Source organism: Coregonus clupeaformis, chromosome 18 (assembly GCF_020615455.1).
Source record: "Coregonus clupeaformis isolate EN_2021a chromosome 18, ASM2061545v1, whole genome shotgun sequence".
Classification (NCBI taxonomy): Eukaryota; Metazoa; Chordata; class Actinopteri; order Salmoniformes; family Salmonidae; genus Coregonus; species Coregonus clupeaformis.
The window spans coordinates 35,180,890-35,198,085 of NC_059209.1; the positions used below are offsets into that span (position 1 = coordinate 35,180,890).

General features: G+C 41.9%; 1 protein-coding gene across 1 annotated transcript in view; it reads left to right on the forward strand.

The window, feature by feature from the left end:
* LOC121587392 overlaps window positions 1-17,196 on the forward strand; it is a 43,057-nt gene that overhangs the window by 22,225 nt on the left and 3,636 nt on the right. Inside the window, exons 9-13 of the mRNA XM_041904279.2 lie at window positions 351-423; window positions 862-1,558; window positions 2,770-2,943; window positions 10,898-11,013; window positions 11,976-12,083. Coding sequence (XP_041760213.2) covers window positions 351-423; window positions 862-1,558; window positions 2,770-2,943; window positions 10,898-11,013; window positions 11,976-12,083 — 1,168 coding nt within the window. The remainder of the gene's footprint in view (window positions 1-350; window positions 424-861; window positions 1,559-2,769; window positions 2,944-10,897; window positions 11,014-11,975; window positions 12,084-17,196) is intronic.

A 17,196-nucleotide genomic window follows, 5' to 3' on the forward strand; every position in this document is an offset into this window, starting at 1 on the left:
TACATCCCAGGGTTTAGCCCATTCTTCTTTAGGAAAAGGTGAAAGATAATATTTTGGGTGTTCTGATCTGGAGAACAATATTTTTTTTACTTTTACTGTCCCTCAACATTATAGCTTCTATTATATTCGTACAGTAATGTACTGTTAAACCACATTTCCTTTGGAAATTAACGGTAACAGACTGTACCGTTTTTTTACAGTAATTTACAGGTAACTGGCTTCCAGTAACCGTAAAAACAACAGGATTATTCTTTTTACAGTGTACTGTTTTTGTCTTGGTTGCTAACATGTTTTCTTTCTTCTTCAGATAGTGCAGCAGCAACTTGGTTAAGTGAGGAGTTGAGACCTAGGAGGACCAGAGGATCCCAGAATGCCCTCTCACAACAAACGCACCCCTCCTTCTTACCATCCGGGCAGCAGACGGTAAGTCCTGCCTCTCTCATCCTATGTATTGATCCCACACAACTCCTCACACATCCCTCTATCCTCATCCTATTTCCTCATCCCACCTCACCTCATCATCCCCATCACACTCATCCCTCTACATTAATAGACTCATCCCTCTACGTTAATAGACTCATCCCTCTACATGAATACACTCATCCCTCTACATGAATACAATCATCCCTTTACATTAGACTCATCCCTCTACATTAATAGACTCATCCCTCTACATTAATAGACTCATCCCACCTGTCATTCTACTTCATCAGATCATTCATATCACCCTACTCTTCCACCCCACCCTATCATCCCCTACAACCTGCCCAACTCTGCATGTTAATAGGAGTAATACATTCTCTATGTCTACCCCTCTAACTTCTCCTCCTCCCCTTCCACCTCTTCCCCCCCCTTTAACAGCCATGAACACAGGTACAAGTATGAGGAGCGTGTCTCCAACCCAGCCTACTCTTACTACCCGGACGAGGAGCTCCTCCACTTCTACCGCTGGACCTCTCCTCCAGGGGTGATGAAGATCATCTCCATCATCATCATCATCATGTGCGTAGCGATCTTCGCCTGCGTGGCATCTACACTCGCCTGGGACTACGACATGAGCATGATGGGAATGAGCGGCGGCATCGGCGCCGGGCTGGGCATCGGAGGCGGAGGCGGAGCCGGATATGGAGGGTCCTACGGCGGCGGCTCTTCCTACGGCGGCGGTGTCGGAGGAGGAGGCTCGTCCTATGGCGGAGGCAGCTACGGAAGCGGGACCCAGACTGACCCCCTGGCGGGGAAGGGCTTCATCATTGCCATAGCAGCCATCACCTTCATCGCGGTGCTCATCATCTTCATACTAGTGGTGTCGCGGCAGAACACGTCCCGTTCCCCAAAGTTCTACCTGGGGGCCATCATCGTGTCAGCCATCTTGGCGATACTAATGATCATCGCTACTATAGTCTACCTGGTGGCGGTAAACCCCACAGCCCAGTCCTCAGGGTCCGTCTACTACAACCAGATCATACAGCTGTGTTCCCAGTACCAGAATCAGAACCAAGCCCAGGGCATCTTCATCAACCAGTACCTCTACCACTACTGTGTGGTGGAACCTCAGGAGGTGGGTACCAGTGGGGTCACGAGGGGTCATTTTAAGAGCTGCATCTCTCCTAGCCTATGGGGTATTTTCCTGCAGTTAGGGATCCTGCAGGTGCTCCTGTCAGATTGTGTCAAAGATGTGCTTAGAGAGAGCTATAGCTACAGATAGAGAGAGCTATAGCTACAGATAGAGAGAGCTATAGCTACAGATAGAGAGAGCTATAGCTACAGATAGAGAGAGCTATAGCTACAGATAGAGAGAGCTATAGCTACAGATAGAGAGAGCTATAGCTACAGATAGAGAGAGCTATAGCTACAGATAGAGAGAGCTATAGCTACAGATAGAGAGAGCTATAGCTACAGATGGAGAGAGCTATAGCTACAGATGGAGAGAGCTATAGCTACAGATGGAGAGAGCTATAGCTACAGATGGAGAGAGCTATAGCTACAGATGGAGAGAGCTATAGCTACAGATGGAGAGAGCTATAGCTACAGATGGAGAGAGCTATAGCTACAGATGGAGAGAGCTATAGCTACAGATGGAGAGAGCTATAGCTACAGATGGAGAGAGCTATAGCTACAGATGGAGAGAGCTATAGCTACAGATGGAGAGAGCTATAGCTACAGATGGAGAGAGCTATAGCTACAGATGGAGAGAGCTATAGCTACAGATGGAGAGAGCTATAGCTACAGATGGAGAGAGCTATAGCTACAGATGGAGAGAGCTATAGCTACAGATAGAGAGAGCTATAGCTACAGATAGAGAGAGCTATAGCTACAGATAGAGAGAGCTATAGCTACAGATAGAGAGAGCTATAGCTACAGATGGAGAGAGCTATAGCTACAGATGGAGAGAGCTATAGCTACAGATGGAGAGAGCTATAGCTACAGATGGAGAGAGCTATAGCTACAGATGGAGAGAGCTATAGCTACAGATGGAGAGAGCTATAGCTACAGACTCCTTACGGCTGATTATACATTTCAAAGAAAGCAGCTCGTTTAGACCATCCTCTTGCCTGTCTTACCTTCTCAAGCTGAATTCCATTTTATCACTCTGTAGTCTCCAGTCGCGTACATTTCTCGCCCTCAATGCACAATTCAATACAATTTGTATATTTCTTGGTACAGATTACAATGAGTTAAAATAACAGATTTCCTCCCTCTTCACCCTGGTGCATTATCCCTCTTCCTGTGTGGAACACGCTAACCCACTGACTCACCTCTCTGTCCCAGGTCATAGCCATCATCCTGGGTGTCTTGGTATTTGTGGGTCTGATCATCCTTCTGGTGTTTGCTGTGAAGACGCGTCAGAAGATCAGACGCTGTGGCCCAGACAGAATCCTCTGGGAGGAGGTCAAGGTCAACATCAACAGCAGCAGCCTGCGCACACACACCATCGGAGAATGGGTGAGTGTGTGTGTGTGTGTGTGTCCAGATGGCTTTGGGAAGTGTGTTTCCAGATAGGGGATGCTTACGGAGGTGTGTGTGCTGTTGGAACAGGGACTGACTGTAAAGTCCATGTAATCTGTGATGATTTAATGTACACTACCGTTCAAAAGTTTGGTGTCACTTAGACATTTCCTTGTTTTCAATAGAAAATCAATTTTTTTTGTCCATTTTAAAATAACATCAAATTGATCAGAAATACAGTGTAGACATTGTTAATGTTGTAAATGGCTGTTGTATCTGGAAACGGCTGATTTTTAATGGAATATCTACATAGGCGTACAGAGGCCCATTATCAGCAACCATCAGTCCTGTGTTCCAATGACACGTTGTGTTTGCTAATCCAAGTTTATCATTTTAAAAGGCTAATTTATCATTAGAAAACCCTTTTGCAATTATGTTAGCACAGCTGAAAACTGTTGTGCTGATTAAAGAAGCAATAAAACTGGCCTTCTTGAGACTAGTTGGGTATCTGGAGCATCAGCAATTGTGGGTTCGATTACAGGCTCAAAATGGCCAGAAACAAATAACTTTCTTCTAAAACTCGTCAGTCTATTCTTGTTCTGAGAAATGAAGGCTATTCCATGCGAGAAATTGAAGATCTCGTACAACGCTGTGTACTACTCCCTTCACAGAACAGCGCATACTGGCTCTAACCAGAATAGAAAGAGGAGTGGGAGGCCCCGGTGCACAACTGAGCAAGAGGACAAATACATTAGTGTCTAGCTTGAGAAACAGGCGCCTCACAGGTCCTCAACTGGCAGCTTCATTAAATAGTACCCGCAAAACACCAGTCTCAACGTCAACAGTGAAGAGGCGACTCCGGGATGCTGACCTTCTTGGCAGAGTTGCAAAGAAAAAGGCATATCTCAGACTGGCCAATAAAAATAAAAGATTAAGATGGGCAGTCTGTGATATGGCTTTTTCTTTGCAACTCTGCCTAGAAGGTCAGCATCCCGGAGTCGCCTCTTCACTTTGAAAAGAGAAAAGAAGGAAGCCTGTACAGAATAAAAATATTCAAAAATATGCATATAAGGCACTAAAATATAACTGCAAGCAATGTGGCAAAGAAATTAACATTATGTCCTGAATACAAAGCATTATGTTTGGGGCAAATCCAATACATCACTGAGTACCACTCTTCATATTTTCAAGCATAGTGGTGCTGCATCATGTTATGGGTATGCTTGTCATCGGCAAGGACTAGGGAGTTTTTTTTTAGGATAAAAAGAAACAGAATAGAGCTAAGCACAGGCAAAAACCAGGTTCAGTATGCTTTTCAACAGACACTGGGAGACAAGTTCACCTTTCAGCAGGACAATAACCTAAAACACAAGGCCAAATATACACTGGAGTTGCTTACAAAGACGACATTGAATGTTCCTGAGTGGCCTAGTTACAGTTTTGACTTAAATCTGCTCGAAAATCTATGGCTGTCTAGCAATGATCAACAACCAACTTGACATAGCTTCTAGAATTTCTAAAATAATAATGTGCAAGTATTGTACAATCCAGGTGTGCAAATCTCTTAGACTAACCCAAAAAGACTCACAGCTGTAATCGCTGCCAAAGGTGATTCTAACATGTATTGACTCAGGGGGTTGAAGACTTATGTAATCAAGATATATTAGTGTTTTATTTTTCATAAATTCTAACATTTGTAAAATATTTTTCTTCCACTTTGACATTAGAGTATTTTGTGTAGATAAAAAAAAATGAATATTCAATCAATTTTAATCCCACTTTGTAACACAACAGAATGTGGACAAGTGTATGAATACTTTCTGAAGGCACTGTTCTGTTCCACTGGGCTGTTTGGGGAACCCCCCCCGGCCGTCCGTGTGTGTTCATCTTAGTAGACAGCCACAGCAGAAGCATAGCTTTCACCACAGGTGCTTTAGGATAGATGAAGTGGATAGGTATGTGTTGTCAGGTGCAGGGGGAGGGGGAGGTGGGGAGAGTTTCAATTCCAGTTTCTGGGAGTGGCCTCCCAAGGCACTAGTCTCATTTGTAGTGATATCTTGCTATGTCGTGGTAAAGAATTGGTTGTTAAAGAGCGACTGCCCCTAAAAAAACTACTTCTCGTTTTGAAGATGGCCTATGTTGCATCGATATGAGTCAGTTATTTTCCACCCCCTATACAGTGGGGAAAAAAATTATTTAGTCAGCCACCAATTGTGCAAGTTCTCCCACTTAAAAAGATGAGAGAGGCCTGTAATTTTTATCATAGGTACACGTCAACTATGACAGACAAAATGAGAAAAGAAATCCAGAAAATCACATTGTAGGATTTTTAATGAATTTATTTGCAAATTATGGTGGAAAATAAGTATTTGGTCAATAACAAAAGTTTCTCAATACTTTGTTATATTAATTAATTTTTTAATTCGTATACCCTTTGTTGGCAATGACACAGGTCAAATGTTTTCTGTAAGTCTTCACAAGGTTTTCACACACTGTTGCTGGTATTTTGGCCCATTCCTCCATGCAGATCTCCTCTAGAGCAGTGATGTTTTGGGGCTGTCGCTGGGCAACACGGACTTTCAACTCCCTCCAAAGATTTTCTATGGGGTTGAGATCTGGAGACTGGCTAGGCCACTCCAGGACCTTGAAATGGTTCTTACGAAGCCACTCCTTCGTTGCCCAGGCGGTGTGTTTGGGATCATTGTCATGCAGAAAGACCCAGCCACGTTTCATCTTCAATGCCCTTGCTGATAGGAGGTTTTCACTCAAAATCTCACGATACATGGCCCCATTCATTCTTTCCTTTACACGGATCAGTTGTCCTGGTCCCTTTGCAGAAAAACAGCCCCAAAGCATGATGTTTCCACCCCCATGCTTCACAGTAGGTATGGTGTTCTTTGGATGCAACTCAACATTCTTTGTCCTCCAAACACGACGAGTTGAGTTTTTACCAAAAAGTTCTATTTTGGTTTCATCTGACCATATGACATTCTCCCAATCCTCTTCTGGATCATCCAAATGCACTCTAGCAAACTTCAGACGGGCCTGGACATGTACTGGCTTAAGCAGGGGGACACATCTGGCACTGCAGGATTTGAGTCCCTGGCGGCGTAGTGTGTTACTGATGGTAGGCTTTGTTACTTTGGTCCCAGCTCTCTGCAGGTCATTCACTAGGTCCCCCCATGTGGTTCTGGGATTTTTGCTCACCGTTCTTGTGATCATTTTGACCCCACGGGGTGAGATCTTGCGTGGAGCCCCAGATCGAGGGAGATTATCAGTGGTCTTGTATGTCTTCCATTTCCTAATAATTGCTCCCACAGTTGATTTCTTCAAACCAAGCTGCTTACCTATTGCAGATTCAGTCTTCCCAGCCTGGTGCAGGTCTACAATTTTGTTTCTGGTGTCCTTTGACAACTCTTTGGTCTTGGCCATAGTGGAGTTTGGAGTGTGACTGTTTGAGGTTGTGGACAGGTGCCATTAATACAGGTAACGAGTGGAGGACAGAGGAGCCTCTTAAAGAAGAAGTTAGAGGTCTGTGAGAGCCAGAAATCTTGCTTGTTTGTAGGTGACCAAATACTTATTTTCCACCATAATTTGCAAATAAATTCATTAAAAATCCTACAATGTGATTTTCTGGAAAAAAATATCCTCAATTAGTCTGTCATAGTTGACGTGTCCCTATGATGAAAATTACAGGCCTCTCTCATCTTTTTAAGTGGGAGAACTTGCACAATTGGTGGCTGACTAAATACTTTTTTCCCCCACTGTATATAGCCATGTTAGTTTTATTAATTATTCACTATTTATTCCTTGCTCACCTCACCAATATTTTATTTATCTTATCTTTTAACTCTGCATTGTTGGAAAAGGACCCGTAAGTAAGCATTTCACTGTTAGTCTACACCTGTTGCCTATGAAGCATGTGACAAATACAATTTCATATGAAACATTTATTCTAGTGTCAAAATTTACTACAAAGTGTAAATAGGATAATTTTGGTCATAAAGTAAGTCAGAGATTTGCGAGATGATAGGAAAAAATTGTATGTCACAGAATGAAGGGTACCGCAACAGTTGTCAGTGGGTTGGGTTTATTTGAATCCTGCCCACAGCTGGAAGCACCCAAGTAATCATCAGTTCGGAGCGATCGCAATGCCCATGGTCAATTTGGTTTGACATTCTATATCCGTATGGGGCTAGTTGGGGACCATCGGTAAATTACACAATGTACATGGGACAATATTTTAAAAGGTCAATAGCAAAACATTTAAATGACTTAAAGTCAAACCAACTTTAATGAGACAACTAAAAGATGTGAAACAAGAAAATATTGTCCCATTTACATTGTCTTCTTTATTGATGGTCCCAAACTATCCCCAGAGATGAGCTATCCAAAGTCAAAACAACTTGGCCACGGTCGCAAACCAGCCGGCTGAATCTAATTGGCTAAATGATTTGGCTAACTTCCCACCTGCGAACACACATAAGAGACACCCACATCAATCCACACGCCGAAACCAACTCAAGTTGGAGTTCAGTCATATTTAAGGTTTCGACTGTGATTGGCTATAAGGTGTTGTCCCAGGGTTCCTTCCTGTCTCTGGTTGTGATAGTATCTGTGGTGTTTGGGCTGTGGAGGGTGGAGAAACCGGTCAGTCCTGGGTGGGAGCGGCTCAGACTGCCACACCATTTATCTCACAGCGACAACAATAATGGAACACTATCTGTGCTACAGGGCCAGTGTTCAAAGCATTTGGGAGAAGTAGTTTGGTTGACTGAGCGCTAGTTAGTGTTGATCTAGGCTCAGGTCCCCCCCCCCCCGGCTGTCCTTGTGTGTTCATCTTAGTAGACAGTCACAGCAGAAACATAGCTTTCACCACAGGTGCTTTATGATGGATGAAGTGGATAGGTATGTGTTGGCAGGTGCAGGGGGAGGGGGAGGGGGAGGGGTGGGGGAGAGTTTCATGTCCGGTTTTTGGGAGTGGCCTCCGAAGGCACTAGTCTCATTTGTAGTGATGTCATGGTAAATCATTGGTTCTTAAAATAGCATTCTGATCATGTGGCACGAGGAACAGTTGTGATTGGCTATGAGGATGTTGGCCTAGTGTTCCTCCCTGTCTCTGGTTGTGATCATATCTGTGTTTATTTTGGCTGTGAAGGATGGAGGGGGAAGTGGAGAAACCGGTCGGTCCCGGATGAGAGCGCTCAGTCATCCAAACTATTTGCCTCACAGTGACAACCATACTTGTGAGTAATATGTGAGAGGGAGGGACCCTTAAGGCAACCTCCAGGCAACCATACAAACAAAACCACTTCAGTCAGCAACTCTAAAGTTATTGGATTCACAAAGATTCAGATACAATACGTTACTGGATTCACAAAGATTCAGATACAATACGTTACTGGATTCACAAAGATTCAGATACAATACGTTACTGGATTCACAAAGATTCAGATACAATACGTTACTGGATTCACAAAGATTCAGATACAATACGTTACTGGATTCACAAAGATTCAGATACAGTGGGGAGAACAAGTATTTGATACACTGCCGATTTTGCAGGTTTTCCTACTTACAAAGCATGTAGAGGTCTGTAATTTTTATCATAGGTACACTTCAACTGTGAGAGACGGAATCTAAAACAAAAATCCAGAAAATCACATTGTATGATTTTAAAGTAATTAATTTGCATTTTATTGCATGACATAAGTATTTGATAAATCAGAAAAGCAGAACTTAATATTTGGTACAGAAACCTTTGTTTGCAATTACAGAGATCATACGTTTCCTGTAGGTCTTGACCAGGTTTGCACACACTGCAGCAGGGATTTTGGCCCACTCCTCCATACAGACCTTCTCCAGATCCTTCAGGTTTCGGGGCAATACGGACTTTCAGCTCCCTCCAAAGATTTTCTATTGGGTTCAGGTCTGGAGACTGGCTAGGCCACTCCAGGACCTTGAGATGCTTCTTACGGAGCCACTCCTTAGTTGCCCTGGCTGTGTGTTTCGGGTCGTTGTCATGCTGGAAGACCCAGCCACGACCCATCTTCAATGCTCTTACTGAGGGAAGGAGGTTGTTGGCCAAGATCTCGCGATACATGGCCCCATCCATCCTCCCCTCAATACGGTGCAGTCGTCCTGTCCCCTTTGAAGAAAAGCATCCCCAAAGAATGATGTTTCCACCTTCATGCTTCACGGTTGGGATGGTGTTCTTGGGGTTGTACTCATCCTTCTTCTTCCTCCAAACACGGCGAGTAGAGTTTAGACCAAAAAGCTCTATTTTTGTCTCATCAGACCACATGACCTTCTCCCATTCCTCCTCTGGATCATCCAGATGGTCATTGGCAAACTTCAGACGGGCCTGGACATGCGCTGGCTTGAGCAGGGGGACCTTGCGTGCGCTGCAGGATTTTAATCCATGACGGCGTAGTGTGTTGCTAATGGTTTTCTTTGAGACTGTGGTCCCAGCTCTCTTCAGGTCATTGACCAGGTCCTCACCTTCCTCATGATCATTGATGCCCCACGAGGTGAGATCTTGCATGGAGCCCCAGACCGAGGGTGATTGACCGTCATCTTGAACTTCTTCCATTTTCTAATAATTGCGCCAACAGTTGTTGCCTTCTCACCAAGCTGCTTGCCTATTGTCCTGTAGCCCATCCCAGCCTTGTGCAGGTCTACAATTTTATCCCTGATGTCCTTACACAGCTCTCTGGTCTTGGCCATTGTGGAGAGGTTGGAGTCTGTTTGATTGAGTGTGTGGACAGGTGTCTTTTATACAGGTAACGAGTTCAAACAGGTGCAGTTAATACAGGTAATGAGTGGAGAACAGGAGGGCTTCTTAAAGAAAAACTTAACAGGTCTGTGAGAGCCGGAATTCGTACTGGTTGGTAGGTGATCAAATACTTATGTCATGCAATAAAATGCAAATTAATCCCTGCTGCAGTGTGTGCAAACCTGGTCAAGACCTACAGGAAACGTATGATCTCTGTAATTGCAAACAAAGGTGTCTGTACCAATATTAAGTTCTGCTTTTCTGATGTATCAAATACTTATGTCATGCAATAAAATGCAAATTCATTACTTTAAAATCATACAATGTGATTTTTGTTTTAGATTCCGTCTCTCACAGTTGAAGTGTACCTATGATAAAAATTACAGACCTCTACATGCTTTGTAAGTAGGAAAACCTGCAAAATCGGCAGTGTATCAAATACTTGTTCTCCCCACTGTACAATGCGGTATTGGATTCACAAAGATTCACATACAATGCGGTATTGGATTCACAAAGATTCACATACAATGCGGTATTGGATTCACAAAGATTCACATACAATGCGGTATTGGATTCACAAAGATTCACATACAATGCGGTATTGCCATACCAACTTAATTGACTTGGTGCAGCTATAAAACTTGGCACATACATGGGCTACAGCCATACCTGGTAGCCTACGTATAAAGGAAACATGAGACCCAGTTCAACACCGTGGCACATGTGTTTTAATGAAGACTATCTGGTACTGTAGTTGTCATGTGTCAGGAACTAAAGACTGCTTTGGTTGTGTTGATAGTTTCGGTTTGGTTAGATCATAAGTCGGCTCGCAAAAGGTTTCTTCAGTCGACAAGTTGATTCATGATTGACATGACATGCTTTAAGGGATTGCCTGAAATTATGACTAGAATATGTTTATTACAACAGTTTCTTCAGGAATTTCATAAGCATGATGTTTTCTGGTGATTGTGTATGCATTCCACCAAAAGTAGGATTGGCGTGCTCTTGAGCGTTTTCTTTCCAACTGGTGTATTATTTTAGCATATCATAATTTATGTTTTCTATTAGTGGCTGTTTGTTGCCCTCTGTCTCAATATGACTTTTGACCGCTAACCGGTTTCCTCCTGTATTGAATTCAATTGAATAAACTTTATTGATCCCTGTCTCTTCCTGTAGGTGAATAACGTGTCTGGTCAGCCGGACACCCTGGTGAACGACTACAACGACAAGGTGGGGGGCTCCAGGAACTTCCTGGACCAGCTGCCAGACCACAAACCTCTGTATCTGCCTGGGTAAGGTCACCTACACGCAGAGGTTTTCGCAGTGTCAAAAACTGAGCCAGGGCAATGTATTTCAATGAGAACCTTAAGTTGGTGAGGGGCGACTCCATGGGTATGCGCTGGAACAATGCTCTGTTGCACATTTAAATTAATTTAACTTCTGAAGAATCTGTGGTCAGCTTATCCTAACAATAACCATTAGTGGAGGAAGACCCAAAGCTGACCTTGCCTGTCCACAGGCATCTTCATCATTCTCACTCAGGACAAGAACCATTTTATTTCCTTGGCGAAAGTTTAAAGGGCTATGTTTGTTTGGGGTTGGTTGAATGTGGGTTGTTTCACCCGCATGTTTTCACCTGGCAAAGAGAAAGTATTTCCTAAACACAAAAAAGTGCTACGCAATACATTATTTTGGCTAGGGAAGGGCAGTGGAGACACTGTTTTTAGAGCCATTAGGCTATTTGTTATAACATGCTTGGATAAACGGAGAAGCACGTCAAATCACCTTTTCCACCATCAATGGTGGTCTGCCACCCCAATATACTCTGTGTGTTTACCATGCCAAATGAACTCATGACGTTGTCATTAATTAGTCTTTCCATTCGTCACGTTAGAACTGGAAGGAAGAAAGTATTTTTCCTGGTTGAATGCTGTGGCTTTTAGGGGATTTACCAGAAGTTGGTAGAATGTTGTAATGCTCCGGAATATTGGGAATGTGTTCTTTGGCACAATCTTGTGGCTGAATGATTTGAGGTTTTGTGTGACGCCGTCATCCTGACATTACTCGATCAGGACGAGCTTGTTTCAGAGAAAAACAAACACTTCCTGTTATGAGAAGATAGATTCTGGTGCTACTAGTTTTACAATCCTCTAATACACAGTTTTACTGATTCAATTAAACTGGAGTTTATTAGAATAATTGTGATGATATTTAGGTCAAATGTGAATAATAAAGTCATATTTTTTTTTTTTAGGAGCTCAGACATAACAAGCTCGTTGGGAGGACTGAAGAGCAAGCTGAGGGACAACGACACTGGTGCAGAATCGGGAGGAGAGGATCTGGACCAGATCGACTTTACCACGTGAGTGGAGGGACGACTGGTGGAATGAAACTTTTTAAATACTCAAAGTAGTCAAATATTTATATATAGTTTGAATGAAAAGGCAACTAGTTTTTATTTATTTAAATACAGGTCTCAGAAAACCAAATAATATTTGAAGGTATTTGAATATATGCAAATTATTGGAAAACAAACATATTTATTTGATGGCTGCTAAATATTTGATGAACCAAAACCTACGTCTGATGGTCTGGTAATAGAAGCTGTTGAATTAGTCTAAATATATGATCATTAGCACATGGTTTGGAGGGCTCTCAGATATGAATTTGAATGAGGGACATGGAATCACCTCAACATAAGTAAACCACTTGTGCAGCTTCAAAATGACTAACACATATCTTTTCATAATGAGTGAGACATACTGTAACACTTTACATCAAGTTCCTATACACGTGTAGTAACTTGGGGATTATTACAATGAGCAACATTGTTGTTGCATAGGACTTTGGAAATTGCTTTATAATTGCATAATGATGTTCTTACATATGTGGAATAAGGAACGTCAGCTCAAACTCTCAGCTCATTGCTATGCAATTACATTTACATTGTAGTCATTTAGCAGACGCTCTTATCCAGAGCATACATTTATTTATTTTATTTTTTATTTTTTTCATACCCCCTGTGGGAATCAAACCCACAACCCTGGCGTTGCAAACGCCATGCTCTATCAACTGAGCTACATCCCTGCCGGCCATTCCCTCCCCTACCCTGGACGACGCTGGGCCAATTGCGCGCCGCCCCATTGGTCTCCCGGTCGCGGCCGGCTATGACAGAGCCTGGATTCGAACCAGGATCTCTAGTGGCACAGCTAGCACTGCGATGCAGTGCCTTAGACAACTGCGCCACCAAAAGTAATTACAGTTTTATTACACAGGCACAAGGGCAGTTTAATGTTAAGTGTTACTGAGAATGCTAACTGTAACAAAATATGGCTATTAAGTGTCGAAAGGAAACAAAATATATATATATATATATATAACTGCCTTTTTGAATCAACTACAGCCAAGGTAGGTTGAAAATCATGTTAGTTTGTATTCTGAGTAAACTATCCCTTTAAATATGGTATACTGAGTGTTTGAAACAAGAACACGTCCCCTCAGATGGACAAAGAGGTTCAAAGTTGTTTTTTGCTAAGCATCCAACTTACTGTTTACAAATGGCTTTGAATTACTCTGCAGTATTTTCAGCTATCAAAAAATGAATTGCAGCTTTCAAACTTTTCAGTGGCATGTTGAAAGAGTCATACAGTAGTTGAGCATCACAACTTATTTATACTTATCAGTACAGAATATCATTGGTTAATTGGTTTGACTTGATTATGTACTCCTGGGGCAATGGATTTTCAGGAAAATTGACATTTTACAGAATGTTCAGATCAAATTAAGTTTCATTCCAAAACGCTATATTATATATCCATTTTCAGAATTTTTGGTAAATTAGCTTTTATTGTTTAAAGACCTTAAATATATTAGTGTGTTTTTGCACCATCTAATCATGGAATGGGGTTGTTCAATGACAGACATGTATATGTTTGAAATATATTACTTGATGGTTTCATTTCAGGGAGACGAATAATCATGTAGTTGCAAAACCCTACAGTGCCTTGCAAAAGTATTCATCCCCCTTGGCATTTTTCCTATTTTGTTGCATTACAACCTGTAATTTAAATGGATTTTTATTTGGATTTCATGTAATGGACATACACAAAATAGTCCAAATTGGTGAAGTGAAATTAAAAAAATAACTTTACGGAAAAGTGGTGCGTGCATATGTATTCACCCCCTTTGCTATGAAGCCCCTAAATAAGATCTGGTGCAACCAATTACCTTCAGAAGTCACATAATTAGTTAAATAAAGTCCACCTGTGTGCAATCTAAGTGTCACATGATCTGTCACATGATCTCAGTATACATACACCTGTTCTGAAAGGCCCCAGAGTCTGCAACACCACTAAGCAAGGGGCACCACCAAGCAAACTGCACCATGAAGACCAAGGAGCTCTCCAAACAGGTCAGGGACAAAGTTGTGGAGAAGTACAGATCAGGGTTGGGTTATAAAAAAATATCTGAAACTTTGAACATCCCACTGAGCACCATTTTTTAAAATCCATTCTTTAAAAAATTGAAAGAATATGGCACCACAACAAACCTGCCAAGAGAGGCCCGCCCACCAAAACTCACGGACCAGGCAAGGAGGGCATTAATCAGAAAGGCAACAAAGAGACCAAAGATAACCCTGAAGGAGCTGCAAAGCTCCACAGCGGAGATTGGAGTGTCTGTCCATAGGACCACTTTAAGCCGTACACTCCACAGAGCTGGGCTTTACGGAAGAGTGGCCAGAAAAAATCCATTGCTTAAAGAAAAAAATAAGCAAACATGTTTGGTGTTCGCCAAAAGGCAAGTGGGAGACTCCCCAAACATATGGAAGAAGGTACTCTGGTCAGATGAGACTAAAATTGAGCTTTTTGGCCATCAAGGTAAATGCTATGTCTGGTGCAAACCCAGGGGTTGAATAGTTATGCACGCTCAAGTTTTCAGTTTTTTGGTCTTATTTCTTGTTTGTTTCACCCCAAAAAATATTTTGCATCTTCAAAGTGGTAGGCATGTTGTGTAAATCAAATAATACAAACCCCCCAAAAAATCCATTTTAATTCCAGGTTGTAAGGCAACAAAATAGAAAAAATGCGAAGGGGGGGTGAATACTTTCGCAAGCCACTGTATATGTCCACCTCACTCTCAGAGAAACATGTAGTACTGCTAGGTTTTACAGTCAAATGTAACTAACTATATTTTTTAAAATAAAGAACTGAACGAATGATACATTTGTGGCATCAATATTTAAACAAATGTTTAAAAAAATTATCAATACAGTATTGAGATCTATGTAAAATATTTACATTTGACATTTGAGTCATTTAGCAGATGCTCTTATCCTGAGTGACTTAGTGCATTCATCTTAAGATACTGAGACAACCACAGATCAGTCAAGTCTACAGGATACGAACATTCCATTTCAGCTAAACAATGGATATATAGCGTTTTTGCAACAACCAATTTTAATACACATCTAAAATCTATGAATAAAAAAATCAGAGACCAGTAATATTTTACACACACATAAAGCAATCATTTCTGATGGAAAAAAAATGAAATTGGTGTGTGTATACAGTGGGGGAAACAAGTATTTAGTCAGCCACCAATTGTGCAAGTTCTCCCACTTAAAAAGATGAGAGAGGCCTGTAATTTTCATCATAGGTACACGTCAACTATGACAGACAAATTGAGAATTTTCTTTCCAGAAAATCACATTGTAGGATTTTTAATGAATTTATTTGCAAATTATGGTGGAAAATAAGTATTTGGTCACCTACAAACAAGCAAGATTTCTGGCTCTCACAGACCTGTAACTTCTTCTTTAAGAGGCTCCTCTGTCCTCCACTCGTTACCTGTATTAATGGCACCTGTTTGAACTTGTTATCAGTATAAAATACACCTGTCCACAACCTCAAACAGTCACACTCCAAACTCCACTATGGCCAAGACCAAAGAGCTGTCAAAGGACACCAGAAACAAAATTGTAGACCTGCACCAGGCTGGGAAGACTGAATCTGCAATAGGTAGCAGCTTGGTTTGAAGAAATCAACTGTGGGAGCAATTATTAGGAAATGGAAGACATACAAGACCACTGATAATCTCCCTCGATCTGGGGCTCCACGCAAGATCTCACCCCGTGGGGTCAAAATTATCACAAGAACGATGAGCAAAAATCCCAGAACCACACGGGGGGACCTAGTGAATGACCTGCAGAGTGCTGGGACCAAAGTAACAAAGCCTACCATCAGTAACACACTACGCCGCCAGGGACTCAAATCCTGCAGTGCCAGACGTGTCCCCCTGCTTAAGCCAGTACATGTCCAGGCCCGTCTGAAGTTTGCTAGAGTGCATTTGGATGATCCAGAAGAGGATTGGGAGAATGTCATATGGTCAGATGAAACCAAAATAGAATTTTTGGTAAAAACTAAACTCGTCGTGTTTGGAGGACAAAGAATGCTGAGTTGCATCCAAAGAACACCATACCTACTGTGAAGCATGGGGGTGGAAACATCATGCTTTGGGGCTGTTTTTCTGCAAAGGGACCAGGACGACTGATCCGTGTAAAGGAAAGAATGAATGGGGCCATGTATCGTGAGATTTTGAGTGAAAACCTCCTTCCATCAGCAAGGGCATTGAAGATTAAACGTGGCTGGGTCTTTCAGCATGACAATGATCCCAAACACACCGCCCGGGCAACGAAGGAGCGGCTTCGTAAGAAGCATTTCAAGGTCCTGGAGTGGCCTAGCCAGTCTCCAGATCTCAACCCCATAGAACATTTTTGGAGGGAGTTGAAAGTCCGTGTTGCCCAGCGACAGCCCCAAAATATCACTGCTCTAGAGGAGATCTGCATGGAGGAATGGGCCAAAATACCAGCAACGGTGTGTGAAAACCTTGTGAAGACTTACAGAAAACGTTTGACCTGTGTCATTGCCAACAAAGGGTATATAACAAAGTATTGAGAAACTTTTGTTATTGACCAAATACTTATTTTCCACCATAATTTGCAAATAAATTCATAAAAAATCCTACAATGTGATTTTCTGGAAAAAAAATCTCATTTTGTCTGTCATAGTTGACGTGTACCTATGATGAAAATTACAGGCCTCTCTCATCTTTTTAAGTGGGAGAACTTGCACAATTGGTGGCTGACTAAATACTTTTTTCCCCCACTGTATAGCGTTTTGGAACTAAACTTCTAATATGATGGATATATTGAAATAGTATGTACTGTGTAGGAGATACTATTAGTTGAAGGCAGCCAATCCAATAGTTTCCGAAAAGTAGACACTTCCTAAGATCTGTATTAAAATATATTTTTTAAGTAGTTGCTTTCTTAGATCTGTATTCAAATAGTTTACAAAAATAGTCACTTTCTGAGATCTGTATTGAAGTCGTTTTGAAAAGTAGTCACTTTCTGAGATCTGTATTGAAGTCATTTTGAAAGGTAGTCACTTTCTGAGATCTGTATTGAAGTCGTTTTG